This window comes from Euleptes europaea, chromosome 2 (assembly GCF_029931775.1).
Source record: "Euleptes europaea isolate rEulEur1 chromosome 2, rEulEur1.hap1, whole genome shotgun sequence".
NCBI lineage: Eukaryota > Metazoa > Chordata > Lepidosauria > Squamata > Sphaerodactylidae > Euleptes > Euleptes europaea.
The window spans coordinates 1172050-1199116 of NC_079313.1; the positions used below are offsets into that span (position 1 = coordinate 1172050).

The following is a 27067-nucleotide window of genomic DNA, read 5'->3' on the forward strand; positions in this document are numbered from 1 at the left end:
TAAAGACCTTGCATTCATGGCCCATTACCAATGCTGATTTCTCCACACCCATCTCTCCCCTGGACATCACAGACTCTTCTGCATATCACACCTAATCCCATCAAGCCTGCCATTCACATTGACATACTGTTCCTCTACTTAAAGACCGATGGATTCACATTCTAGCTGTATCTGAAGAAGTGAGCTGTGGCTCACGAAAGTTCATAACCCTGCCAGAAAATATTTTTGTGAGTCTTTAAGGTGCTCCTGGACTCTGGCCCTTTTTGACTACATATCTACTGTTTTGTCTCGTGTTCAGAGGGGTGCAATGAGAGCCGGAACTGTGGGGAGGGGGAAAACGTTAAAGCTCTTTGGGGACGGACACGCTTTCCCTTCCGGGTGTGTGTGGGGAGGGCTGTTAATAGGCCCGGGGGGGGCGCTCTGGGCCCGCGAGGGCCTCCTCTCCGTGGTTTTTCCTCCGCGCCTCCTACGTCGCCTCCCGACGGGCGGGGCTGGGGCGGGGCTGGGGCGGGGCCGGGTCACGTGCCTCCCCCGGGGGGCGGGGCCCCCGCAGGGCGGGCGCGGCGCTTCCCTCGGCCGGCCAGTCAGTCGCCTCAAGTTGCCCGGGCGGGAGGCCGGCGAGGCGGGGAAGGGAGAAGGAGGGGCGGCGGCCATGGAGAAGCCCCGGCGGCCCGTGGTGGTGACGGGTAAGGCCCCGAGGGAGGGAGGGAGGGAGGGAGGGGTGGGTGGTTGGTTGGGAAGCCGTTGCGGGGGGGACTTTAAACGGGGGGGACTTTTATTTCTGGTCCGTTTCAAAAGTGTCCCCCCTTCAACAAGGTCCCCCCCGGAACCGTTCCGCCTAATTTAGGTTCCCCCCAATGAAATCCCCGCCCCGCCACTAACTTCATACTTCGCCCCCCCCCCCCCCCAGGAAAAAAGAAACAAACTTAATGGGTTAGCCGTGGTAGTTATTAGTAAAGTAACGGGTGCTGCTCAAGCAGCCCCACCCAAGGACTGGTGGTTCAGGAGTTCTCGTCGCTCCTCTACTTGCTCCTGGTCTCTGTTGGCTCCGCTTCTCTCGAAAAAGCCCCCCGCCCTCCCCGTTTGTCCAAACAGCCCCTCCTTGAATCGCGACGGCCCCCTCCCCCTCGATTTGCCTCGTCTGGAAAACTTTTTTGCTGTTGAATTTTTTTCTTCCCCACCCCGAATTCATCCTTGGTGCAGATTGTCTTCTGAAAACCCTTAAGGAAGTAATCTCCTCGCCCAATCGCATGTCTTTCATAGAATCGTAGAGTTGGAAGGGTCCACCAGGGTCATCTAGTCCAACCCCCTGCACAATGCAGGAAACTCACAACTACCTCCCCCCCACACACCCCCAGTGACCCCTACTCCATGCCCAGAAGATGGCCAAGATCCCCTCCCTCTCATCATCTTGCCTAAGGTCACTGAATCAGCATTGCTGACAGATGGCCATCTAGCCTCTGCTTAAAAACCTCCAGGGAAGGTGAGCTCACCACCTCCCGAGGAAGCCTGTTCCACTGAGGAACCGCTCTGGCTGTCAGAAAGTTCTTCCTAATGTCTAGACTGAAACTCTTTTGATTTCATCCCCCCCCCGTGATCACCCCCCTTCCCTTTGCTCCAGCACCCCTCCTAAGTTTCTGTACTTTTATTCCCCCCCAAGTTGGGGAGGGGGAAGGAGAGGTGAGTGGTCCTATCGGAAAGACCATGTATTTATTTTCATATTTGTAGTCCACCCTCCCCAGTAAGCCAGCTGGGGGGGGGGTGTTCTTGTTTCTGGTCCCACCGCTATTCCCCCCCCCCCCCAGTACTTATCTGGGAATTAAAGTGCAAGTTCTTTTATGGTAAAGTCTTTTTGCTTGCTTAGTGGGTAAAAATAATTTAGTGGGGTCCCCGGAGCATTTGGGTGTAAGAGAGAAGCCCTGTCTTATATTCTCTGCTGCCTCTCCTCCCTCCCCTGCTGCTTTCTGTTGGTTGCGCAAAATCTGGTGTCAGCTGGAACTTGGGGGGGGGGCAAGGCAGACTACTGGCACATGGCATGTTTCTTCCCCTCTTCATTCCTGACACCCAAGATCAACACCCCCCTTAAGCTGCATGTCGGAAGGGGTGTGTGTGTTTTGCATGCCAGACAGCCTGCTCCAGGCTGATTGTTAATGCCCACAAACGTTGTCTGGAATGGCAAGTTGGGTCTGGGAGGAGGAGAAAAAAACCGGAAGGAATATTGTTTGTTTGTTTACTTCATTTATAATCCACCTTTCTTGCTGAAACTCAAAGTGGATTACGGGATATAAATCAGTGCAATCAGACAGCACAAGATAGCTGATGAACAGTGCTGTTTGGGACACAAAACGTGGTTCAAATCAAATTTATTAATACAGTCAACTGACCAATCACATGCCAACACATCACAATGTCCACTCTGAATAATTTTGCACCGCAGATTTACAGACTGCCCGTACAAATAAAGGCGTAAGATCAATAAAAACAACCCCTGGTTAAAATTATCACCTTAAAATTTATAAAATTGTAAAATATTTTAACGGTCATTCTCCAATAAAGTTCTGCGTATTTTAATAGCAACAGCGCAGAACTTGCCGGTTTGGAGCGCTAGCTGAGGATCTTCTCCTAATAGGAGCTTCTTTGCCAAAAGCTCAACTGACTCTTCAGGGAATTTACCAAGCAGGGGAGAATAAGCTTTGATCTAATTGCGTGGTAGAATGGGCAACATGTCAGTGCCGGTCACAAAACGGGGTTCATGGATGGGGGTAACAGGTGGGAACAGCCTGTTGATTGTGTGCAGGGGTGAATTCAGAAGCGGTGCTGTCCTGGGCCTATCAGCTTGAGTTGTGGTAGTGGGGCTGCCGCAGACCTAGGAGAGTTCTGTTAGTTTTTGCCCAGGAGGCAGATGTGAAGTGTGTGCCCAGATGTGGAGCCCGAGACAGGGAAACAGGCTGAGACCTGCTACCAGCGGAGTGTGGCTGTGCCAGCGTGCTCTTGTGGAATCGTTGGGCTTATTTGTGGACTTGCCAGTATAATTTGTTATTTTCTCATGAAGAGTAGTTTTTCTTTTTTCGCCGAGGTTGTTGGCAAGGAGTATAACCCGCAGTGTGCATGGCGGGATAATCCCTTCCAAACTTGGCAGCTGGGAGCAGCTGGTTTTTCTGCTAATTACCCTCGGAGGCCTCTGGAGTGAGGGCCTGGGGAAGGGCAGAGGCACAAAGGAGTCCTGGGAGGGGGTGGGTGGGAGTTGGGTTGCGCTTTCCGTCTCGGCAGGCTGAGCTGTAGAGTGGGCACCTGTAGCGTTTTTGCTGCAGAAGTCTTGGTTGGGATAGGGCCAGCTTGGCCTGCTGAGCTCTCGCAGAGGAGGCAGATAGACGAGCTTCCGGGCAAGGACACACACTTTCTATTTTTGTAGAAATGTAAAGTGCCGGCTTGTAAAGGGCAGCTCGCCTTGGGGCAAGTTAGAACGTCCTGTACGTGTTCGTGCCTGAAGAAGTCTGACTTCTAGGCCCGAAATGGCTGTTGGGAGCGGGCCGGCTAGCAGGAACAGCCAGTAGGCTCATAACCTCTGGGCTTCTGGGCACCCGCAGCCGAGGCCTTTATTTAAAAGGGGCCCTGGGCCTCTGGAATGGTCATCGGGTCAAGGTCGGGTGCCCAAGTCACGTGAACACCTGTAGCTGCCTTGTACTGAATCAGAGCCCTCTTGGTCCATCCAAGTCAGTATTGTCTACTCAGACTGGCAGCGGCTCTCGAGGGTCTCAGGCAGAGGTCTTTCCCATCACCTACTTGCCTAGTCCCTTTAACTGGAGATGCCGGGGATTGAACCTGGGACCTTCTGCATTGCCAAGCAGATGCTCTACCACTGAGCCATGGCCCCTCCCAGTTCAGGATCCCACTTCGGGATCCCGTGTGTGTGTGCTGCTGGCAGGGCAGTGGTAAGCCAGCCTACGATGCTTCAAGATAGCCTCTAAGCAGCCGGGCAGGGAAGATTTTGTGTGTGTGTGTCGGTTTCACGTGAAGAAAGTTGATGGTCTTCTGTCTTGTGGGCCAAATGTATGCCAGAGGCATGGGTGAGCAAAGGTAGGTTCATATTAATTCTCTTGTAGGGCAATTTAAACTGTTTTGGGGTTCAGTGCCCCTTTATCTGTCTAGCACGTCTTCATGCCACCCTTCTTTGAAGGGGCTCAGGGTGGTTTCGGTGATTCTTCCCCTCTCCGTTTTATTCTCCCAACAACCCTGTAAGATAAATTTGACTGAGAATGTGAGACTGGCCCAAGAAGGCCCATCAAGATTACCCGGAGGACAAATGAGGAAGAAATCTGAAAACCCTATAACCACTACACTTCAAAGCCTCCTTTTTTGCTTTGGGAGTATTTGGGCATCACTGCTTGCGTGTTGATGAAAAACTATCTCAGTGTCATGACATACCCCTTAGTTTTGGGGAAACACTGGCCAAGTCTTGTGTGGGATTTCAGTTCAGTCGCTAATTCCCGCCATTATACTGGGATGAGCAGAGCGCATCAGGACCACTGATGGTGTGTGTGTGAGAACTTGCATACTCATCTTGCACCTGTCCGTGTGTCATCTGACCTGCAAAGGTCAGCCCAGAGGGGATCAGTGGACCGCTTCCCATGGCTTCCCATGCCTTAGCTCTCTTTTGCACTCTGCACTGGCGGTCCCAAGTGCAAAGTTCCCCTGTGGCCCTTGGCCAGATCTTCCTTTGATGGGGAGACAGAAGGGGCACCCCCACTTCCTGATTGAACCAAGAGAAGCCTCCGCCTCCCAAGTGACCCCTTGAAAAATGAGCTAGCGAGGCAGTGAGCATTTGTCAACCTTCTGGTGTGCCTGATGCTTGCTGTCGGGAAGACGATCAAGTCTTGTAAGCATTGTGGTAGCAAGAAACTGGATTTTTCTGTCCTGCGTTCTATATTTTTCACCTCTTAGATTTCCTCGTTAGCTTATTTGTGCGTGCACAGAATAAAGCTTCTTTTTCCCCCAGTTTGTTCTTCGGCTCTTCGAATTATTTTCTGTCTTGAGGGCCTTGCTGTTGCATTCTCTACCCCTTAAGGGAAGGATTGGGGGAGGGGGATTGCAGTCTCTCCCCCAGCCTCTAGTGCATTCAGACTGCGTTCAGTAAGGAATGTGATTGGCTATCCTAGAGCAGTCAGTTATAGATGCCTAAAATCTCCTTTAAGTCAGGGGTGGCGAACTGATTTGTTATGAGGGCCGGGTATGACATAAATGTCACTTGGTCAGGCCGCGCCATACCTTGGCAGCCCTGATTGAGAGCGGGGTGGGGGCTGGCTTTCAAGCCAGATAAGAGCTCTCAAGGGGCCAGATCCAGGCCATATGTTTGACACCCCTGCTCTAAGTGGTGGCAGTTTCTACTGCAGGGTTTCCAGTTATATCCATGAAGTCTCAGACATGCATACCCAGCAGATCTAGGGAACACATGAAGCTGCCTTCTACTGAATCAGACCCCAGGTCCATCAAAGTCAGTCTTGCCTACTCAGACCGGCAGTGGCTCTCCAGGGTCTCAGGTTGAGGTCTTTTGCATCACCTACCTGCCTGGTCTCTTTAACTGGAGATGCTGGGGACTGAACCTGGGACCTTCTGCATGCCTAGCAGATGCTCTACCACTGAGCCACAGCTCCTCCCCAGGTAACAGTAACATCTGGAACTGTCTGCTCTCTGGAGTTGGCACAAAGTCTGAGAGATCCTTATTCACGGATGGCCATCACAGCTTACTGGTTAACTCAGTTATTCATTAGAGGCTGGGGACTCAGACGCAAGCAGTTATTTGGCAGATCTTTGTTGCAACCTTTGTGTCTTAGCTGTATTATTTCGTAATTCTGCTTTGTCCAAGGAAATGTTTGACTAAGTATCCTGTGGTTTGGAGGAACGGGTGTTGGGCTGGGAGGTTCACATTCTCTTAGTGTAGAGAACTGGAAGGGTTGTTATGAAGATAAGGCGGGGGGGGGAACCAACCCTTACACCCACGGTACCAAGCTTATTGCAATATAAAGTGTAAATATATGCTTAGAATCATAGAGTTGGAAGGGACCACCAGTGTCATCTAGTCCAACCCCCTGCACAATGCAGAAAATTCATAACTACCCCCACACCCCCAGTGACCCCTACTCCATGCCCAGAAGATGGCCAAGATGCCCTCCCTCTCATGATCTGCCTAAGATCATAGAATCAGCATTGCTGACAGATGGCCATCTAGCCTCTGCTTAAAAACCTCCAGGAAAGGAGAGCTCACCACCTCCCGAGGAAGCCTGTTCCACTGAGGAACCGCTCTGTTAGGAAATTCTTCCTAATGTCTAGATGGAAACTCTTTTGATTTAATTTCCACCCGTTTCAATGCTGTTCTTATTTGTTTTATGGGGAGAATCAGATTCAAACCTGTGCTCATCTGAGAAGCTTATGAAGAGGTCTTGGGTGCATCCTTCTACCTCGCACACCTTGCAGGGTCGTTGTGAGGCTGAAAAAAAGACCACCCCCATCAGCCCTGATCTCTTTGAAATCTGTTAAATCTTCCCATTGTTGGGCGAGGGTTACTGTTTTATGGGGGCATCTGTGGTTGCCTTTGATCTAGACATTGCCCATTGGAACAAGTGATAACTGTTATAAAATGCTTGCTGTCAGATTTTGACCAGTCCTACGTATGGGCAGGGAGGATGGGGCTGGGGGAGTCTAAAATTTCTCTGAATAAGGAGATTGTATTATTCTCCCAAAGCTGTGGCTCACTTGTTTTAAAAATATGCACACCACCATTCCTGAATTCATTGTGGCTTACAGTCAGTCGTAAAAGAAATTAAAAATAGTTAAAACAGACACACTACCAAAATATCAGTTAATAATGAAAAGCCCTGTACAACAAGACCATTTTGCACTCACTGGCTGTGAAGGAACGTCTTGTATCGCTTCATGGAGTTGGGGCCACTACCAAGAAGGCCCTGTTACTCTTTGGACTAGCAAATTGAAGGGTGATGTTAGCAAGACCTGCCAAGAGGATCTAAGATGGCATGTGGCTCTATACTGGGCGAGGTGGTTCTTTTGGTATGTGGGTCAGTGCCAGGTTGTGAAGGGGCTTTATTGGTGAGAATCAGTGCCTTGCATTGAACCGGGGAATGTCTGTAGCGGATTCAAAATTGGAGGAATATCTGTGTCTCCCCCAACGCAGCCAGCAGGCCGGTGGCTGTGTTTTTGACCGGCTGAAGCCCCCAAATTGTCTTTGAGAGCAGCTTCACATGGTTTGAGGTAGGTGGGCTTGTTTCCTCCCACTCTGGTATGCTAATAGCGGCACCTTCCTTCCCCACTCTGCTAGGAGCAGGAGGCCTCCCTGTGCTCTTCAACAGGGGTTGGAAGGCGCAGAAAGAGGGGTGCGGGCTCGACGCAGGGGCAGCGCTTCCTGGGCCCATCGTCGGCAATTTCCCCAGCTCTGGTAGCTTTTTCTACTTGCATTCTCTGAGAACAGCCTCAACTGTGTCTTCCTGTCGTTCCAGGATTCGGCCCGTTCGGAGAGCATTCAGTGAACGCCAGCTGGATAGCCGTTCAGGTAACCGACAGAGCTTTTGAGAGCTTCTTCTTGACATGATTCTCCCACTTGGGCGTTCGGCCGGTGCCCTGCTTCTCTCCCGCCCCCGCCCCCCGTCCCTGAGCAAAGTCTGTTCCCTCCAGCCACCCCACCAAAGGTTAATCAGTAATGTTCTAATCCAGGGTTTATAACTCACCTGGCTGGTGAGGGTTTAGAATGCCCAAGAAACTTAGCAGGAAAGCGGTACAGAAGTTGGTTCTTGTTGTGGGGCCATCTGGCTACGTGCGGGCAGAAGGGGTGGAATCTGTGGGATCCGACCCTTTGCTATAGCTGTAGTCTGGAGCCTCTGTAGGGCTGAACAGCTGTGTGGGTTCTACTGGGGCTCAGGAAGACTGTGAGGGGGTTGTTCATTACGGAGGGCCTACTTAGTGCGCCGAAGTCTTCACTGAGAAGGCTTTATGGAAGCGGCTGCTGAGAAGGTCCTTCTGCCCGAGACCCTGAACAGCCCCTGCCAGTCGGGACATGCAAGACTGGGGTGGAAGAGCAGCCCCTGTGTGAGGCGGCTGCTTCATGTCCCCATCTGACTTCTCCCAGCATGGTGTAGTGGTTAAGAACGGTGATTTGGAGCGGTGGACTCTGATCTGGAGAACCGGGGTTGATTCCCCACTCCTCCACATGAGCGGCGGAGGCTAATCTGGAGAACCAGGTTGGATTCCCCACTCCTACACGTGAAGCCAGCTGGGTGACCTTGGGTTAGTCACAGCTCTCTTTGAGCTCTCTCAGTCCCACCTACCTCATAGGGTATCTGTTGTGGGGCGGGGAAGGGAAGGTGATTGTAAGCCGGTTTGATTCTGTCTTAAGTGGTAGAGAAAGTTGGAATATTAAAACCAACTCTTCTTCTTCTTCATGTCCCCATCTGACTTCGCCCACCATGTTTTGATTCAGGGCAGTGAAAGTGAGCTCTGCAGAGTGGTTTCAAATAACCGTTGTGGGAAGTTGAAGGGGAATTGGCTGAGCTGGCGGCTTCTGCAGAGGCTGCCCTCTTGGAAGGGGAGGCGGTGAGAGCAGTTGAGTAAGGGAACCCTTCCCGTCTTCCTGACCTGTCTGAGCTGTGCCCCTCTCTGTGCCCAGGTCACTTGTTCTTACATTGGGTACCAAAGCCCTGCTGGGTGGCCCCAAACCGCTGGCTAAATCACATCTGCTCTCAGCTTCTGTTCCTTGGTGCCCCGTGGAGGCTGGCTTACATAGTTGGTTGGAAGTCCACGTTGAACACCTGAAGCTGCCTTATACTGATTCAGACCTTTGGTCCATCAAAGTCAGTATTGTCTGCTCAGACCGGCAGCAGCTCTCCAGGGTCTCAGGCAGAGAGGTCTTCACATTACCTCCTTGCCTAGTCCCTTTAACTGGAGATGCCAGGGATTGAACCTGGGACCTTCTGCATGCCAAGCAGAGGCTTTACCACTGAGCCACGGCACGGGCTCATCTCCGTTGTGATGCTGTCAAGGTGTGCTGGGCATTTGCCGTCAACCTGGCACCGGGTCTTGCGTGGTTCACTTAACTCCGAAATGCCCTGGAGGGGATCCTGCCCTTTATCAGTGCTGCTGCACCTTCCTGGAGACCAGTTGCCAGCTTCTCCTGTGGGGTGGTCTGTTCATTTGATATAGAGATTTTATTTGTTTGAACATGTGTTTTAAAAATCTTTGACAAAAATGGATCCCTGACACCTTCAACATAAAAGAAATGGCTTCCAATAAACCAGGCAACCAATAGGACAGTGAATGCATAGCCAGTCAGTAGAGAGACCGTCACAGGCTGTTGTCCTGTGTTTGAGTGCTGCTCTTCCCCCCCACCCCCGACACTGATGGGCAGAAGTTTCAGCATAGCAGAGAGCAAGAACTTTTGTTTGCAGTTAGCTTATGGGCCCTGCTGCCACAAGGTGCAGTGTGACAGGGTGGATGTCTTGAAAAGGAGATTAGCTGAATTCATGGTGGGCAAGAGGCCTGTCAGTGGCTGGTAGCCCTGATAGCTGAACAGAACCTCAATGCCCAAAGGCAGTCTACCACTGAATACTAGTTGCTGCGTCCCAGTTATAGAATCATAGAATAGAATCATAGAGTTAGAAGGGACCACCAGGGTCATCTAGTCCAACCCCCAGTACAATGCAGGAAATTCCAAACTACCTCCCCCCACACCCCCAGTGACCCCTACTCCACGCCCAGAAGATGGCCAAGGTGCCCTCCCTCTCACAATCTGCCTAAGGTCACAGGATCAGCATTGCTGAGAGATAGCCATCTACCCTCTGCTGAAAAACCTCCTGGGAAGGAGAGCTTGCAGTCCTGTCTTGCTGGTGGGATCCTGGGGGTGGGGGCATCATAGGAGGCAGGAAGGCAGGCTGGCTGACCCTTGGCTCTCAATAGAGAGGAAGGAAAAGATGGCTGCACCAAAACAAAGGCAAAACAACAGAAATTATTGCAAGATAATTATATTTTGATCAGTTCTGTAACCCCCTCCTCCGCGTTTTGCACGAGCTTCTTCCGGGGGATCTTTTTCCACTTCAGCGTCCCATGCAGGCAACTAAGCATCCCTGTGTTCGTTGCCCGTCGTTTGTCCTTGTAAACCTTGGGGCCTTTCTGTGAAAGAGAAGCTCTGTTTTGTGCAGGCTGCAGATGCCAAAAGGGCTGCAGACCCTTTTCTCCCACCCCCGCCTTCCTCAGAGGAAAACCAGTCTGGCTCGGGATACATGGAGAGTTTGAAATTCTGTCCGATGGCGTTCGCGCCCGGGTGAAGCTCACAACCTGCAGACATTGTTTTAAGTTAGAGGAGTGTGTTGCCCTGCTGCTTCTCTTCTTGTTTTGCTTGGAACAACAGTTGCGTTTGCCCGGGAGTCTTGGACGTTTGTTCTCCCGGCTTGCCTTGGGTAACTGCACGATAACACTGTCCACACATTTCAGCAAACGGAAGGAATTTCCTCTCGGTTTTTCCCCTTTTTCTTTTTTCGCATGTTTTTAAGCAAAAATGCAAAGTTTCAGGAGTGAGTTCTGTGCCCAGTTCTTCCTCCTGTAAAAACGAGCGTACGCAACATCCAGCCCTGAACGAAGGGGGCCTTTGTTAGCACAGCCGATCTGACCGAGGAGGGAGCTGGCCTCCTCTTCCCTTCCCCTTCTCCTCTGGAGCTCTGGGAATACTCCTTGCGAAGGCTTCCAAATTAAATCCCGGCCCGTAATCAATTGTAGCTAGTGAGCAGCAGCCAGCCAGACGCCTGGTGATGGAGCCGGGCGAGAGAAGAGGGCTCTCTCTCTCTCCCCCCCCCCTTTTATTTTTGTAAGATGGAGCTGTGCTTCGGAGGTTTGGGGTGGATGAGAGCCCCGGGTGGGATAATCCTGACTACCTGTATTATCCAGGAGGAGAGGCCCGATCCCTTAAGCGCCCACCTGTCCTTTGCCAGCAGGAGAAGCAGGCAGGCACCTTCCTTTTTATAGTTAAATTGACAGGTGGGAAAGAGTCCCTGGATCAGATGGCTTTGCTGCTGTGCTGGAAGCTCCTTCCCTTGGACTCGCAGGCATCCTTTGAGCGGCTTCTTGTTTCTTCCCTGCTTTTCCTTCCTCTCCCCACCCCAACTAACTCTTCTGACTTGGTGGTTCAGTTGAGCTGTGTTTTTATTCGTGATCCTAAGGGAACTCTGCAACCAGGGAACCGTAATCTTGGTTTATTTTGAAAGGAAAGGCCCAATTAAGAAAATAATGGTAAAACTGATTGTATAAGTTGGATTAAATACAGTCAATTCAACTTGTGTAAAGCCATGTAAAGGTAAAGGTCCCCTGTGCAAAGCACCGGGTCATTCCTGACCCATGGGGTGACGACACATCCCAACGTTTACAAAGCAGACTTTTGTTTACAGGGTGGTTTGCCAGTGCCTTCCCCAGTCATCTTCCCTTTACCCCCAGCAAGCTGGGTACCAATTTTACCGACTTCGGAAGGATGGAAGGCTGAGTCAACCTTGAGCCGGCTACCTGGAACTAACGTCCGTTGGGTTAGGGTTAGGGTAAAGCCATGTAGGAGGTTTTTAAAAAATTGGAAGAAAAGAACCTGGGTTTTGGCTGCTGATGAAGGTCATTCTCAAAGAGGTACAGGGACGGGAGGAGTGCCACTTCTAAGACAGTATCGGCTGTCTGTAATTTTGGAAATCTGAAACACTTGATATTTCCCCCCCAAGGAATCTACTGCCCGGTTGAATTGCTCAAACCGCTCAGCCTAGGAAGTGCTTCGGCGTGGGGAATCTCTGCTTCCAAAGGAGAGGAATTTGTCGCTAGTTCAGCGGCATCTCAGCCCAGAGCCTGTCCTCCCGAGGATTTGCTTCCCCCCTTAAGTTTGCCCAAGCCTGGAGAGGCCCAGACAAAAAAGGAACAGCATGCCTTTGAGCACGTGCGAGGAGAGGCATTGTGCCTGCCTCAGACAGGACTTCATGGGGCTGAGCGGACACAAAGGCCCGTGTCTGAGTCTCTGGGTCCCAGACGGTGTGATCTGCATCTTAATAGACAAAAAATCAATTAAACAATCTTAGCAAATCCTCCTTAGCTTGAGGGGGGCTCAGGCAAACTCCCGCTTTATTGCATCTCCGGTAGTCTGGCAGCCGTGGGCTTGGGAGGAGGGGGGAAAGGTCCTCGTCGGAGGGGGTTTCTTTTTTGTCCACCTCTGAGGTGGAATGTCTGCCCCAGCAGAGGGCTTGGGTGTGCTCAGCAGAGCCGGGGAAGAGCTTCGGCTCTGTGTCCAGACAGGCAGAACAGGGCAGAAAGCAAAGTTCGTCTCTTTGGGAGGTGGAAACGGAGTTTCAGGCCTGAGGGATGGAGTATCTTTTTTCCAACTTGGCAAACTGTTGTGCTTCTGTTTAAAAATGTGTGTGTTATCTTTTCCTTTTGCATCTGCATTTCACGCCTGCAGCGCCTTAATTTTTCTCTTTTTTGCACGCTGAAAGCTGAAATGCTGTTCTGCAAAAGCGAGAAGCACCTTCCCTGCTCTGGCGTTCTGCCGGCCCGCTCCGAAGGCCCAGGTGTGCCCTCCAGCCTGTGCAGTTAATTGGCTCCTGTGCCCCTCCCCCCCTCCCCACATGTGTTTTTCTGCCTGAGCGACAGCGAGGAGGTCAGTGTGTGTTCTGACATTCGTGTGGACAATTGCTGTCAGGGCGTCTAGACAGCCTAGATAAGGATATTAGAAGCTCACAATGGGGCCCTTTGTTGAAGGGTCAGGGAATCGGTCAACCGCCCCCCCCCCCCGCCCCTTCATGTTTGTCAGGTACACGGGATGGCCTCGTCTGGTTGCTGAAGGACTTTCCCCATGCCTAGTTAAAGGCGAGCCTGAAGTTTGTTGGAAAACCTCTTGAGTCACAGATTTGTAAAACCGTGTGGACAGGTAGTGTAGCCGGGCCGGTTTGGAAATGGTTTTTAGCTTAAGCTTCTGCACGCCGGAGCATGGTGCGTGATCCCTTTTTTTTTGTGCTCACCCTAATTAAATCGGCTTGATTGATTTTCAGAGAGTAAAAACAATCACTTAGATACTTTCCAGCAGACTAGTCATGACTTAAAATCTCAGTGCGGTCCTAAGGGCAGAAGAGCAGGAACGAAGTCGCCAGGAAAACAGCTGTCAGCAGCACAGTTAATCAGAGCAACACACAAATGAAAACATGGAGGACAGAGAAAGAAAAAAGTTGTCTGCCCTGGTACCAGGATGTGTTGTGCATCTGAAGGTCTGACTTTTGCAAGTCTTATGCTGGAATAAACTTGCCTTGAACACATAGAATCCTAGAGTTGGAAGGGACCACCAGGGTCATCTAATCCAACCCCCTGCACAATGCAGGAAATTCCAAACCACCTCCCCCACCACACCTCCAGCGACTCATACTCCATGCCCATGGAGTTGCCTTACACTGAACCAGCCCACTGGTCTGTCAGGGTCAGTATTGCCTACTCAAACTGGCAGCAGCTCTCCAGGGTCACAGAATAGAGGTCTTTGACATCACCTACTGGCCGATCCTTTGCCTGAAGATGCTGGGGATTGAACTAGGGACTTTCTGCTTGCCAAGCAGGTGCTCTGCCACTGAGCCATGGCCCCATCTCTCTTAAAGCCAGTTGTCAGATTTGGCACCAGGCAGGTAGTTCACAGGGCCAGCTCAAGAGAGTAGGGCATGGCTTTGAGGATGAACAACGTCCCCGCTCAGGACAGGGGAGCGCAGGTGGGTTTTTTTTTTCCAGTGAAGATGTGGATGGTGAGGAAGATGCTTTGCAGGCCAGAGGTGATGGTTGTGTCTTAGTCAGCCAGCCAGCCTTGGTTTGAGGTGATACCCCACTCTTTTTGGGTTAGCAGACTGGGATTCTGGTGGGAGGGAGGCGAGGAGCGGAAAGCAGTCGCTTCATCAGGGCTGAAAGCAGAGCAGAAAACTCTTGCTTCTCTGGGAGATGAGCCTGAACTTGGAAGGAAAAACCTGACTCAGATTGTAGCTTCCCTTTGCATCTGATCTGTGGAGCGAGTGTTTGAACACCTGGAGGAGGATTCTCCCACACTAATGAAACTGCATGATGCATGAACACATGAAGCTGGCTTTTACTGAGTCAGACCCTTGGTCCATTGAAGTCAGTATTATCTAGTCTACTCAGACCGGCAGCGGCTCTCCAGGGTGTCAGGCGGAGGTCTTTCACATCACCTACTTGCCTGGTCCCTTTAACTGGAGATGCCGGGGATTGAACCTGGGACCTTCTGCATGCCAAGCAGCTGCTCTACCACTGAGCCACAGCGGCTAGTCCCATCTGGGAAGGAAGCACAGAAGGGGGACTGGGGCCAGCTGCTCAGATATGCTTGCAGGTATATTAGCAACAGGGCCTCAGGAGGGGACAGCTGAAAGATCCCGCCTGTTCAGAGGTTAGGGCTTCGGGGCCATGTTTGACTCTTGCCCTGTGTGTAAGTAGCAAACCAAATCTGTTTTGGCTTCCCGAGAGAGGTTCCGATCCACCAGGAACTTGACCCTCTCTCTGTGGAGATGGTTAAAGTCCTTATTGGCTTTAGCGGGACTTCAGTGGGAGGTGGGAGTGCCTGGCCAGTCTACCTCTTATTGCCCTTTCGGCATTCATCAGTTTTCAGCCTGCATCTTGGGGTGGCTTAAGAAGGGGAGATTCCTTGACAGTGTGCATGGGTTTTTGTCATAGTCTATGTGGAAAGGACTTTGCAGAAGGTACACATTTTCTGCAAAATGCTCATTGAAGAGAGCAAATCTCGCCATAAGAACATAAGAAAGGCCCTGCTGGATCAGACCCAGGCCCATCAGGTCCAGCAGTCTGTTCACACAGGGGCCAACCAGGTGCCTCCAGGAAGCCCACAAGCAAGACGACGGCAGCAGCAGCAGCATCCTGCCTGTGTTCCGCAGCACCTAATATATTCGCCACGCTCCTCTGATCCTGGAGAGAATAGGTATGCATAGAATCATAGAGTTGGAAGGGACCATTAGGGTCATCTAGTCTGACCCCCTGCACAATGCAGGAAATTAACAACTACCTGCCCCCCAACATCCCCAGTGACCCCAACCTTCCCTAGTCATGCATCATGACTAGTATCTATTTTGACTAGTAGCCATGGATAGCCCTCTCCATGAACATGTCCACTCCCCTCTTCAAGCCTTCCAAGTTGGCAGCCATCACCACATCCTGGGGCAGGGAATTCCACAATTTAACTATGCGTTGTGTGAAGAAATACTTCCTTTTATCAGTTTTGAATCTCTCACACTCCAGCGTCAGCAGATGACCCTGCGTTCTGGCATTACGAGAGAGGGAGAAAAGCTTCGTCCCTGCCTTTGCTGGCTTCATTCTCCACTAAAAATGCCTTCTGGTTTTAACTTGATACCTTCTTTTAACAAAGGGGGGTGGGGAAAGAATCCCACATGTGTCGCTTATTTTCCTCGGCTCCCAGGTGAACACTGCCTCGGCCTCACCTTTGGGGCCTCACGCTTGCCCTGTTGGAAAGCTCAAAGGTCAGGCAGCTGCCGGCTGCATCCAAGCCTGATGGGGATTGTGTGGGAATGCCGCCTCCCACCCCTCTCCTGCATCTTGTTTCCCCCCCTTTTGATTCGCATTCCACCCCCCCTCTTCTTCCTGATATCGTAAAGTACTAAAGAGTAGTAGAATTTTAAAGTTTCTGGGTGGGATTTAAATTTTTAGTATTTGTCAAGGAGAATTTCAAATTGTAAATTTGTTTATAGGTTATGTTTATCCTGCAGTTTGTGTTTGGTATGCTGGCAGTTGCTACATGAGTTTGCTGGTGAAGAAAAGTTTTTTGTTTGTTTTTTAGAAAAAGCAAACTCCCAGATTGAGTGCTGACACAGCAAGTCTGTTTCCGTGGGGCACCCCCCAGCTGCCAAAACAGAGAAAATACGAGTGTTCCCGGAGGACACGGCCATCTGCTGAGGCGGAGGAGAAGGCCGGCTCCCCAGGCCGCTTTCTCTCTCCTGTCTGGGAAGATGTTCTGCACTCAAGGGAAGCAGGTGTGGGGGGCGGGAGAGTCCTTCTGGGCTCGTCAGCAGGAAAATGCCGGGGTTGGGGGGGGGAAGGTTTTCTGTACACTATTTGCAATAGTTTCATCCCACTTAATGTCAGGCTGGAGGCCGCCTGCAACAATAACCGTAGCCGTGCAGCTCCTTAGAAATAAAATAGACTCCTGGATTCCTCTGGGAAGCCCACAGTCAGGTGCTTGCGGGGATACACTGCTTCTGCCCATGGAGGTTTCATTTAGCCTGCATGGTGTAGTGGTTAAGAGCTGTGGTTTGGAGCGGTGGATTCTGATCTGGAGAACCGGGTTTGATTCCCCACTCCTCCACATGAACGGCGGAGGCTAATCTGGTGAACCGGGTTGGTTTCCCCACTCCTACACCTGAAGCCAGCTGGGCGACCTTGGGCTAGTCACAGCTCTCTCAGCCCCACCTATCTCAGGGTGTCTCTCGTGGGGAGGGGAAGGGAAGGTGATTGTAAGCCGGTTTGATTCTTCCTTAAGTGGTAGAGAAAGTCAGCATATAAAAACCAACTCTTCTTCTAAAACCAAAAGCTCAGCAGCTCCTTAAAAGGCTAACAACATTTGTTTCAGTGTGAGCTTTCGTGAATCACAGCCCAATTGTGTGACGGAAAAGTCATACTGAAGTAGAAGAGCTGGTTTTTATGTGCCCACCTTCTCTACCACTTAAGGCAGAATCAAACCTGCTTACAATTACCTTCCCTTCCGCACAACAGAAACCCTGTGAGGTAGGTGGGGCTGAGAGAGCTGTGACTGGCCCAAGGTCACCCAGCTGACTTACTGTGGAGGAGCGGGGAAACAAATCCAGTTCACCAGATTAGCCTCCGCCGCTCGTGTGGGGGAGTGGGGAATCGAACCCGGTTCCCCAGATCAGAGTCCATCGCTCCAAACCCTACCGTAGGTGGCTGAGGGTGCCAACACTGAAGGCATGAGGGTGGAGTCCATATAGCCAGACACCCCCACGGTGACAGTGTCACCAAGCTTAGGGGAGGGGCTGTGGCTCAGTGGCAGAACATCTGCTTGGCTTGCAGAAGGTCCCAAGTTCAGTCTCCGGCATCTCTAGTTGAAAGGATGAGCTTATGGTGTCGGGATTGTTTCGGAGACTGTTTAGGGCATCCTTTTCAGTACAGTTGCGATGATATTGCAGAGATGCTTTTTGGTGATTGCTTCGGTTTGGCCTAGCAATCCAGACCTCTGCTTCTCTGTGATTTTGTGACCTCCTTTTTGAAGCGACGTAAGCTGGCAGCCACATCTTGGGGTAGTGAGTTCTACTGATTCTGCATGGTATAAAGAAGTGCTTCCATTTGCCCTGAATCTACTGCCCATCACTTTCTTTGGGTGGCATGTTGTTCTAACATTCTGGTTTGAGGGGAGGAAAGTCCTCTTTCCCTGCTTTCTTCATTCTGTACAGAATTCTTTAAGCCTCTCCCCCATCCTCCCATAGCCATCTTTTCCTAAACTGCCAAGCTAAAACTCCTGAGATTTTCTGCATTCGGAAGATGGCTTCCCCACAAATCTGTACAAAGGCAGGTTTCTCATAACTTCTTCTGAGGGCTTCTTCTGCCAATGTGACTTAAGGCAGAATAACAAGTGGGCATTTTTCTCTAGGAGGGGCAGCCTTTCCTCCAGAGTTAACAGGTTGCTGTTCATTTATAGTCTGCCTTTCTCCCTGAGTCTCAAGGCAAATTATCGAACAGGAAAACAATGCAAACAGGCCAGTATACGAGGTACAAGGAATGCAGTAAAACTGGACTGCGGAACCAGAGAACAATGAAATAAGAAGGATACATCCAATAAACACGGCAAAAGTCTCCCTAACTTATTTCCACAGGCGTTACAACTACCGCCCGGTTTCCCTTTAGGAGAAGTGCCCTCCCAAACAATTCTGTTTCACCACCACCCGATTCTCTTTGTGGCAAAGGGTGCCCAAAGCGTTTCTAAGGAAAGCTGTTGCGGGGAGGGGCGACAGTAAATCTCTCAAACTTTTTGTGGGTTTGGGGTGGAGGGAGAGCTCACCCCCCCCAAACCCTCTCGCTTTGCCAAGTGAGAAGCTCCTTTGTTAATTTCTGGGGGGAGGTAAGAAAGGCCGCCAGCCCGTGGCTCGCCTATCCTCCTCGCACGCAGGCGGGCTAGAACAAGGGCCTGCAGTATTTCCACATGTAATGCAAACCACACCGAAGGAAGTCGGCCGTCTCGGAGAGAAGCTGCACTAACAAAGCCCTCCCCCACCCCCTGGAGCAGTCGAGGGTGGGGGGGGAGGTTGTCTCACTAACTCCTAACCCTTCATGGTCTAGGTAGGCAACTTTTTAAAAAGTCCCAAAGGCTGTAAAGCATACAAAAGGTTGGTAGGAAAACAAACCTTCGATAAAAGTTGTTTGGACCCCGATTGTGGCAGTACTGAAATTTACGATTCTTCAGCAGATGGGAAGCTGAATCTGGGCACAGATGTGACTCTAAAATCTAGAGGAAGGACCAGACCAGAAAAGGGGGGGGATAACTTTGCACAGCTCCACCCTGCCCCATGTTTCAGCAGCTTTGTGGAGGGCCAAGAAAAAGAGTTGGTTTTTATATGCCGACTTTCTCTACCACTTAAGGAAGAATCGAACCGGCTTACAATCCCCTGTGAGGTGGGTGGGGCTGAGAGAGTTCAGAGAGAACTGTGACTAGCCCAAGGTTACCCAGCTGGCTTCATGGGTAGGAGAGGGGAAACAAATCCAGCTCACCAGATTAGCCTCCGCCGCTCATGTAGAGGAGTGGGGAATCAAACCCGGTTCTCCTGATCAGAGTCCACTGTTCCACACTACCGCTGTTCACCACTACACCACGCTGGCTCTCAACAAGTGGGACTGAGGCTCATTGGCCCAAGCCGGAAATGGCCTGGGAGAAAAATAGCTTTCCCTCCCTTGTGTGGTGAACTGGCTGGAGCGTTGGCCTCAAAATCTGGGAGACTGGAATTCAAGTCCCTTTCAAGCCATGAAGCTTACCTTGGGGCACGAACGCTCTCCCTGCCCGACCTACCCAGCAAAGTTGTTGTGGCGAGAAAAGGGGAAGGGGTCTGGAGATATTTTGGGGTGAAGCCCGTGGAGGCTGGGGTTCGGGGAGGGACTTCGATGGGGTGTTAATGCCATAGAGTCCACCTTCCATAGCGGCCATTTTCTCCAGGGGAACTGATCTCTGTCGCCTGGAGGTCAGCTGTAATAGCTTGAGATCTCCAGCTATCACCTGGAGGTTGTCAACCCTAAGTGAGAAGAACCTCTGCTTTGCTTGCAGAAGGTTCCTGGTTTAATCCCCAGCCCCTGCAGTTTAAAAAGGACCAGGGAGTAGGTAATGTGAAAGTTCTCAGCCTGAAACCCTGGAGAGCCGCTGCCAGTCTGAGTAGACAATAGTGATTTTGATGGGCCGAGGGTCTGATTCAGGATAAGGCAGCTTCATGTGTATGTGCAATTTTTCCATCTGAGAGGGGGCTTTGAAAACGTGCTTTGAAAATGTTCCCAAGAGGGTGTTGGTTTCACCATGGTGGTTCTTTCCATCTTGTCCCTCTGGGCTTCTAGGAGCTGGAGAAGCTGGGCCTGGGCGACGATGTGGACCTGTACGTCTATGAATTCCCCGTGGAGTACCAGGCGGTGCAGAGGCTGATTCCTGCCCTGTGGAAGAAACACAGTCCCCAAGTGAGTGAGTAATAGCCAGCCGTGGGAGTAGGAATTGGGTACGTCGTGATCCCTGGTCACGTGAAGGGCCTCTGAGAAGCCGTGAGGAGTTTTGGCACCAGCTGGGAAAGCAGGACTGGTCACCCAGCCTGTGTGTCCACTCGCTTGTCACAACATAAATGTTTGTGTCTTGGCAGCCTGAAGTTTGGGTTGAGAAGAACAGACTTTGCAGCTTGTCTAAGTGATGCCACGAGAAATAGCTGCAAATAGCCGTTCACCTGTGGTGAATCTGTGTTTGCCAAAGCTTCGTCAGCTGGTCACTTTCCAACTGCCAAAAAGGGCTTCGTGATAAGTCAATGTGAGAATGTATTCTCACATTGACTTATCACGAAGCCCTTTTCGGCAGTTGGAATTGTACCTATTATGGTCATGTATATGTATAAGAATTCTTATTGAGAAAGTGAGCAGCTGATGAAGCTTTGGTGAAACGTGGACAACGATCTCGACAACACGTCCATCTTCATCTTCTTTCCAGCTGTTTACTTGTTTGCAATATACTTTGGGACATTTGCACTTACCTGGAAGCTTGAACTCTGTAAAAGAAACTTGATATATCACTGATAGTTATAACGTTTAGTACTTACCTTTACTAAGTGAACTTTTGTCTTTTGTCTTATGTATTGTTTGTCATTTATGCACCCAATATATATAACTGCATTGATAATTTGTGCTGTTCTTGTTTCTTTTCCATATTATACAGCACAGAGCCTTTTTTCTTCCGGTTCAACAGTGGCTGGCAGACCGTATCTAGACCGCAGCTGAGAAAATAACAAAAGCTTGTCATCACAGTCTGTTAATTAGCCCAAAGTAAAAAAAATCCCCTTATTTGCCCAAGCCTTCCATATAAAAAGCTTTCTTCCCAGTTTTTAAATCTGGGTTGGCCTGTAGTTTAATCTGGTATGTGAAAATGGTTCAAACTGATACTGTTGGGAAGTACACCATAATTCTCTTAACTGCAGAAACTGCGCAGGGAGCAGGATGGTGAATGAGGTGAGAGCACCTTGGTCTGATCTAGCAGGGCTTTTCTCGTTCTTCAGAGCCCATCTGCTCTAACGCCCCATTTCCAGCAGTGGCCACGTAGCCCTGCTTGCGACGGCTCTTTCTAGTTCTGTTTGGAGCGGTGGAGCCTGATCAGGAGAACCAGGTTTGATTCCCCCACTCCTCCACATGAGCAGCAGATGCTAATCTGGTGAACCAGGTTGGTTTCCCCAGTCCTCCACACGAAGCCAGCTGGGTGACCTTGGGCAAGTTACAGCTCTGTTAGTGCTCTCTCAGCCTCACCTACCTCCCAGGGTGTCTATTGTGGGGAGGGGAAGGGAAGGTGATTGTAAGCCAGGTTTGAGTCTCCCTTAAGTGGTAGAGAAAGTTGGCATATAAAAACCAGCTCTTCTTCTTCTTTTCTATGAGGTGCTGTGGAACACAGGCGGCAGAATGCTGCTGCAGCGGTCTTGTTTGTGGGCTTCCTAGAGGCACCAGGTTGGCCCCTGTGTGAACAGACTGCTGGACTTGATGGACCTTGGTCTGATCCAGCATGGCCTTTCTTATGTTCTTATGTACCAGTTCTCCTGCTCCTCTCGAAGAAAACCCTTTCCTTTGAGCGAGGGCAGCCAGTAGCAAACCCTGCCTTCCAGTGGCCCCACCCACTTTCTTAAAAGCTTGGTAGGCTCCAAGGGAAGTACTGGTGGGAATACTGGTGAGGAGCCCTGACCTAGAGAAATGTGGTTGCAGACAGGCTTGACGTCGACCACAGAGGGGGGCGTGCATTACCGCCAGGGAGGCCATCTTCCTTTTCAGGTTACTGTTGGCATTTCCAGGAGCTCTGGGAAGTGTGCAGCGGAGCCCTTCTCACTCTGGGCCCGACCCCCCCTTTTTTTTGTTGCAGCTGGTGGTTCACGTTGGCTTGTCCGGCATGGCCACAACGGTGACGCTGGAGAAATGCGGCCACAACGTGGGCTACCGGGGCTTGGACAACTGCCGCTTCTGCCCAGGTTCGCACTGCTGCGTGGAAGGAGGGCCCGAATGCCTCGACTCAGTTATTGACATGGACCAGGTGTGCAAAAGGGTCTCCGACCTGGACTTGGACGTCCTCGTGACGATATCCAAGGACGCCGGCAGGTACGGGCCCATGGACCGAGAGAAGGATTTCCACTCTGCTTTACAGCTTCCAAAAGGCTTTCCCGAAAGCGAAACACATGATTCTTGTGCAGAGGACGGGAAGCCGAATCTGGGCACAAACGTGACTCTAGAACAGCGGTTCCCAAACTTTTCGGGCCCCCACCGCCCCCTTGGTTCCACAGACTCAAACCCCAGTGCCCCCTACCCTATACTATAAAAAGCATTATTCAAAATAGGGGTTTGCATGACTCACTAAAGAAGATAAGAATGATAAAATTTCAAAACAGCAACAGTTAATTGCACATCTATTCAAAATCAAATTAAAACTTTTTAGTTGAGATTTATTCAATAAAACCGATGAACTTGATCCAGTGGTACCAGCTCTTCAGAGTCTGAAAAAAAAAATTCTGATAGTTTCCACCAAGTTTGCGGGCATGGTGCGATAGCTTGATCTATTGTAAATTAGTGAACAACACAGTTGAAGGGGCCCCACCTCTAGCGCCCCCCTGCTGCCCCTTGCCTCTTAGTGCCCCCCTAGGTAATCCCACCGCCCCCCAGGGTGTGGTACTGCCCACTTTGGGAACCACTGCTCTAGAATCTGGATGAGGGACCAGGCCTGAAAAGGGGGGATAACTTTCCACAGCCCCCACCCTATGTTTCAGCAGCTTTGTGGAAGGCCAAGAGCAAATCAACACAGAAATGTTTTTTAAAAATCCCAACAATTCCAACAATAAATAATCACTCCAAACCGAATCTAACGAAAAGGGACAGGCAACATTTAACGGCACTTTAGAAGCCGAATCCTTCCTTCTTCCAATAACCTTGAGAAAAAGAGAGGGCCAGAGAAAGAGAACAGGCCAAGAGAAAGGGCCCCCGTGGCTCCGAGAGCCAGCGTTGTGTAGTGGCTAAGAGTGGTGGTTTGGAGTGGTGGACTCTGATTTGGAGAACCAGGTTCGATTCCCCACTCCTCCACATGAGCGGCAGAGGCTAATCTGGTGAACTGGGTTGGTTTCCCCTCTCCTCCACAGTTCTCATAGAGCTCTCAGCCCCACCTACCTCACAGGGTGTCTGTTGTGGGGAGGGGAAGGGAAGGTGATTGTAAGCCTGTTTGTGATTCTGCTTTAAGTGGTAGAGAAAGTCGGCATATAAAAACCAACTCTTCTTCCAGTGAGGGTCTGAAAGTTCTGGGGGTCCTCTCTTAAAAAAGGGGGGAAAGCCCCACCCCTAGTAGGAAGTCGTGCTCAAGGAGAGGGCCTTGGAGGTTCCCTGCCAGGCTCAACCCCAGGATGGGAGCGGAAGCCAGTATGGTGTTGGGGTTAGTCAGAATAGGACCGAGAAGAGCTGGTCCTCATGCCCCTCTGGGCCATGAGGTTGGGTGCCCTCGGGCTCGTCATGTGCTCTCAGACTCACCTACCTTGCAGGGTTGTCATGAGGGTGAAATGGGAGAGGGGAGAAAACGTGTGCCCGCTTGAGCTCCTTTGAGGACACGGGATAAGGCAAAATATCTGACAGTGTGGATGTGCTCCTGAACGGGGTCAGAGTTGGGAGAAAGGGCCCCTCTGCATTTGGGGAGGGGGTGACAGTTTCTGAATGGCCTTTGGTCCCTGCGGTCCCCTTGTCCAGGAAACGACCCTGGGATGTGACCAAATGTGCCCTTAGAGCTCATTTAGATTTGGGATGAAACTAAAGTATTCCTCAATAAAACAGCAGTTCTGCGTCTGAGCGAAATTAGCTTCCACGTGTGTGCAGATGTAGGGTTGGATTCTGCAGATCTTGCATTGAGGGAGAGCCCCCACCACCCAAAGAATGCCCCTCTGTTAGTGGAATGGATTGTGGGGGGGGGACGGGGGGGGGACAAAATTCCTGGGGCCCAAGTCAGTGTTCTGGAGATAACCTGAGAACTCCCGCAATCATCCTGAAGCTGGTGGCCGATTTTGAGACTCCTAGTTTTATTTTCTGGTGACAGATGGATGGATATGCGGATGGTTTTATTATTATAGATGCATGGTAACAGCCAGCTAGGTGATTTGTTTTGTTAGGACATTTGATTTGGATGCGGGTCATGTGGGGGGAAGTCCCATCTATGGGATCAGACCCATAATGTTTCATCGCAGTTGGGAATGAAAAGGGAAGGGATTTGTAGAATCATAGAGTTGGAAGGGACCACCAGGGTCATCTAGTCCAACCCCCTGCACAATGCAGGAAATTCACAACTACCTCCTCCCCACACCCCCAGTGACCATGCCCAGAAGATGTCCAAGGTGCCCTCCCTCTCATCATCTGCCTAAGGTCATAGAATCAGCATTGCTGACAGGTGGCCATCTAGCCTCTGCTTCAAAAACTCCAGGGAAGGAGAGCCCACCACCTCCTGAGGAAGCCTGGTCCACTGAGGAACCTCTCTAACTGTTAGAAAATTCTTCTTAATGTCTAGATGGAAACTCTTTTGATTTAATTTCAACCCGTTGGTTCTGGTCCGACCTTCTGGGGCAACAGAAAACAACTCGGCACCTCCTCTACATGACAGCCCTTAAAGTACTTGAAGATGGTTATCATATCCCCTCTCAGTCTTCTCCTCTTCAGGCTAAACACACCCAGGCTTCTTCAACCTTTCCTCATAGGACGATCTCCAGACCCCTGACCATCTTCGTTGCCCTCCTCTGGACACGTTCCAGCTTGTCTACATCTTTCTTAAATTGCGGTGTTCAAAACTGAACACAGTACTCTAGGTGAGGTCTAACCAGAGCAAAGTAAAGCGATACCATCACTTCACGTGATCTGGACACGATACTTCTGTTAATGCAGCAAAATATGGCATTTGCCTTTTTAGCGACCGCATCACACTGCTGACTCAGGTTCAGTGCTTGGTCTACTAAGACCCCAAGATCCTTTTCGCACACACTTGTGTCAAAGAAGGGAGGAGGGGGCAGGTGCATCCACAGAACGCTCCCAGGCCCGGAGAACGGGGTGGGGGTGGGGGCACAGAGGCCAGGACGCAGACCCAGTTGCGCTGCCTTCATGTTGACTACCCTGACCTCTCGTTCTCTGTGGCAGGTATCTCTGTGACTTCACGTACTACACTTCCTTGTACGAGAGCCACGGCCGGTCGGCCTTCGTCCATGTGCCTCCGCTGGGGAAGCCGTACAGCGCGCAGCAGCTGGGCCGGGCGCTGCAAGCCATCATTGAGGAGATGCTCAATGTCTTGGAACACTCGGAGAGCAACATTAACTGCCACAACGAGCATTGAGCCTGGGCCAGAGACACCCCCCTTTTCTTCCTCACTGTTGCACTTCTCAATCGTCCCACCATCCTTGCAGAATCCTGGGGGGGGGGGGAGAAAGCAGCACGCCTGGAAACATCTGCAGGGAGAACTGGGAACTCAACCTGCCACCCTGGCCTGTGGCTTTTGAGAACACCCCCCACGGCTTCCTTTTTCAAGGCAGCCAAGTCTCCACAACCCCTTGACGCCGCAAGGGCAAACCAGTCTGCCGACTTGGGTTTCCTGCGGAGGACACCCGGTGAATCGAGGGGACGGGCGTGTCCGAAGGAGGGTTCGTCTCCCAGAAAAACCCAAGAATACCGGAGGTGACAGTCTCCGATTGCTCGCGGATAATGGCTCCCTTTGACTTTTGTGTGCGCAAGTTCCACATTACGGCGTGGCTCGGAGCGGCAGGGCCCGACGTCTCTGCGGCGGCAGAAGGAGCCGTTTCTCAAGAACAGATTTAACATCCCCGGGAAGGCCCTTGAAGCTTCCTCGGGGTAACGTTTGGCTAACCCACCGGTAACTGAACGTTGAGTGATGGAAGAAGTGTGGGGAGGGGAGAGCCCTCCCCTCCTTCTGTCCATTTCACATCACCTTGAGCATCGGAGTGGGTATTTGTTTTTGTTTTTTAAGAAACACCTCCTTTGTACACTTCCTTTTGTGTACTCTGCAACCGCATACCTCCATGTGTGGGAACGCACGGCTCCTGGCCTCTTTCTGAGACTTGTGTTCACACCCTGGGGGAGCGCTATACTTTATCCTCTCCCTGCCCCCCTTCCTAGTGCCTCATGCCCCCTTGTACCTTAGAAAGTCGCGTGGGATTCATATTTGTGTAGACTTTTTTCTGCTCTGCTGGGAAGCTGAGGACGTGGGGGACAAGTCGAAATGGCACCAGCCCCTCGCTGGCGGTCACTCCTCTAGCATGCGGCGAGTAGGCACTGCCCGGGACCCCGGAAGGCTGCCGCTCGCCAGCTCTGCGGAAAGTATACTGCACTTTTTAGCCACATTTGTGGGGAGAGGGAGTGGGGGGGGGGGGGAGAGAGAGATACCTGCCGGAAGTTTGTTTCCATTGGGAATGTGCAAACTTCACTCTAAAGAGTAGATTGTTGAAGCGGCTTTTTGGTACAAGCGGCTGGATTGAGCTATGGTGAAATCGTAGATGGTGGAGTCGTGTGACTCGCAAGCGCCCGTTTAAAACGGGTGGTCTGCCAATAAGAAATGTCTTTGCTGAAAGAGACTAGTTAAATGAAATCTCTCGGAGTTTGTTCTTTCTTTAAAAGAAATGTTTGTTGCTATTTTAATCTCTTTCTTTTTTTATGATATATGCTTTATTCTGCTCTTGTTAGTAAATCTCGTCAAGCTCCTTGTGTTTACCTGCTTTAACCCTTTGGAAGGTCAGCGGCCCGGATGGATTTCTGGGCCTGCAGCCGACGCTTCTCAAATTGGATTTTAGCTCCCCCAACAACCCTCCCCCCCCAGGCTCTTGTGGGCCTCCAGATTCCAAGCAGTTCTCAAGGGAGGGCTGCAAACCTCTTACTGTTTCATTTTTGTAATTTATTATATTTAATTTTTTTTTGTCCATATGTTGGTGATATCTGCACTTCTCTCTCTCTCTTTCTCTCTCTCTCTCTCTCCTTTTAATTTTTGGCAACATTTTGCAATGTGTTTTCGATTCTGCAAGCGTTTTGGACCGTTGCGTATCCCCGTGACACCTCCCGAGGGTTTCTGGTAGCCTCTACCAGAGGGCTGTTTTAAAGAGAAGTTTCCACGGGACGTTGCCGTTTTGAGTTCTGACGACGGGTTCTTTCAAAACGTGGTTGTGAAACGTGGCCGGGGCAAGGGGGTTGTTCCCACGAGTGGGCCTGTGTTGAGCAGCCCTCAAGTCTCCGTTTTTCACCAAGG

The 27067-nt window shown here is 51.0% G+C and overlaps 1 protein-coding gene across 3 annotated transcripts; it reads left to right on the top strand.

Annotated features, from left to right (window-relative positions):
* The first annotated feature begins 651 nt into the window (after positions 1–651).
* PGPEP1 (pyroglutamyl-peptidase I) lies at positions 652–25234 on the top strand. Of its 3 annotated transcripts, XM_056867507.1 has the most exons (5): positions 652–686; positions 7509–7561; positions 19636–19752; positions 21674–21906; positions 24958–25234. In XM_056867507.1, exons 1-5 carry the CDS (start codon positions 653–655, stop codon positions 25148–25150), a joined length of 630 nt encoding a protein of 209 aa, XP_056723485.1. In that variant the 5' UTR covers position 652; the 3' UTR covers positions 25151–25234. The 3 variants fall into 3 exon arrangements, with proteins under 3 accessions (XP_056723485.1, XP_056723486.1, XP_056723487.1); XM_056867508.1 differs by lacking the exon at positions 19636–19752; XM_056867509.1 differs by lacking the exons at positions 652–686; positions 7509–7561 and having other exon boundaries at positions 19636–19756.
* Positions 25235–27067: the final 1833 nt, after the last annotated feature.

Bases quoted from the DNA above. Each gene is read 5' to 3' on its own strand.
- PGPEP1 (XM_056867507.1), top strand. From the start codon at position 653: ATGGAGAAGCCCCGGCGGCCCGTGGTGGTGACGG. The intron at 19,753-21,673 runs GTGAGTGAGTAA...TTTTTGTTGCAG, and splicing joins GGAAGAAACACAGTCCCCAA to CTGGTGGTTCACGTTGGCTT. The intron at 21,907-24,957 runs GTACGGGCCCAT...TCTCTGTGGCAG, and splicing joins ATATCCAAGGACGCCGGCAG to GTATCTCTGTGACTTCACGT.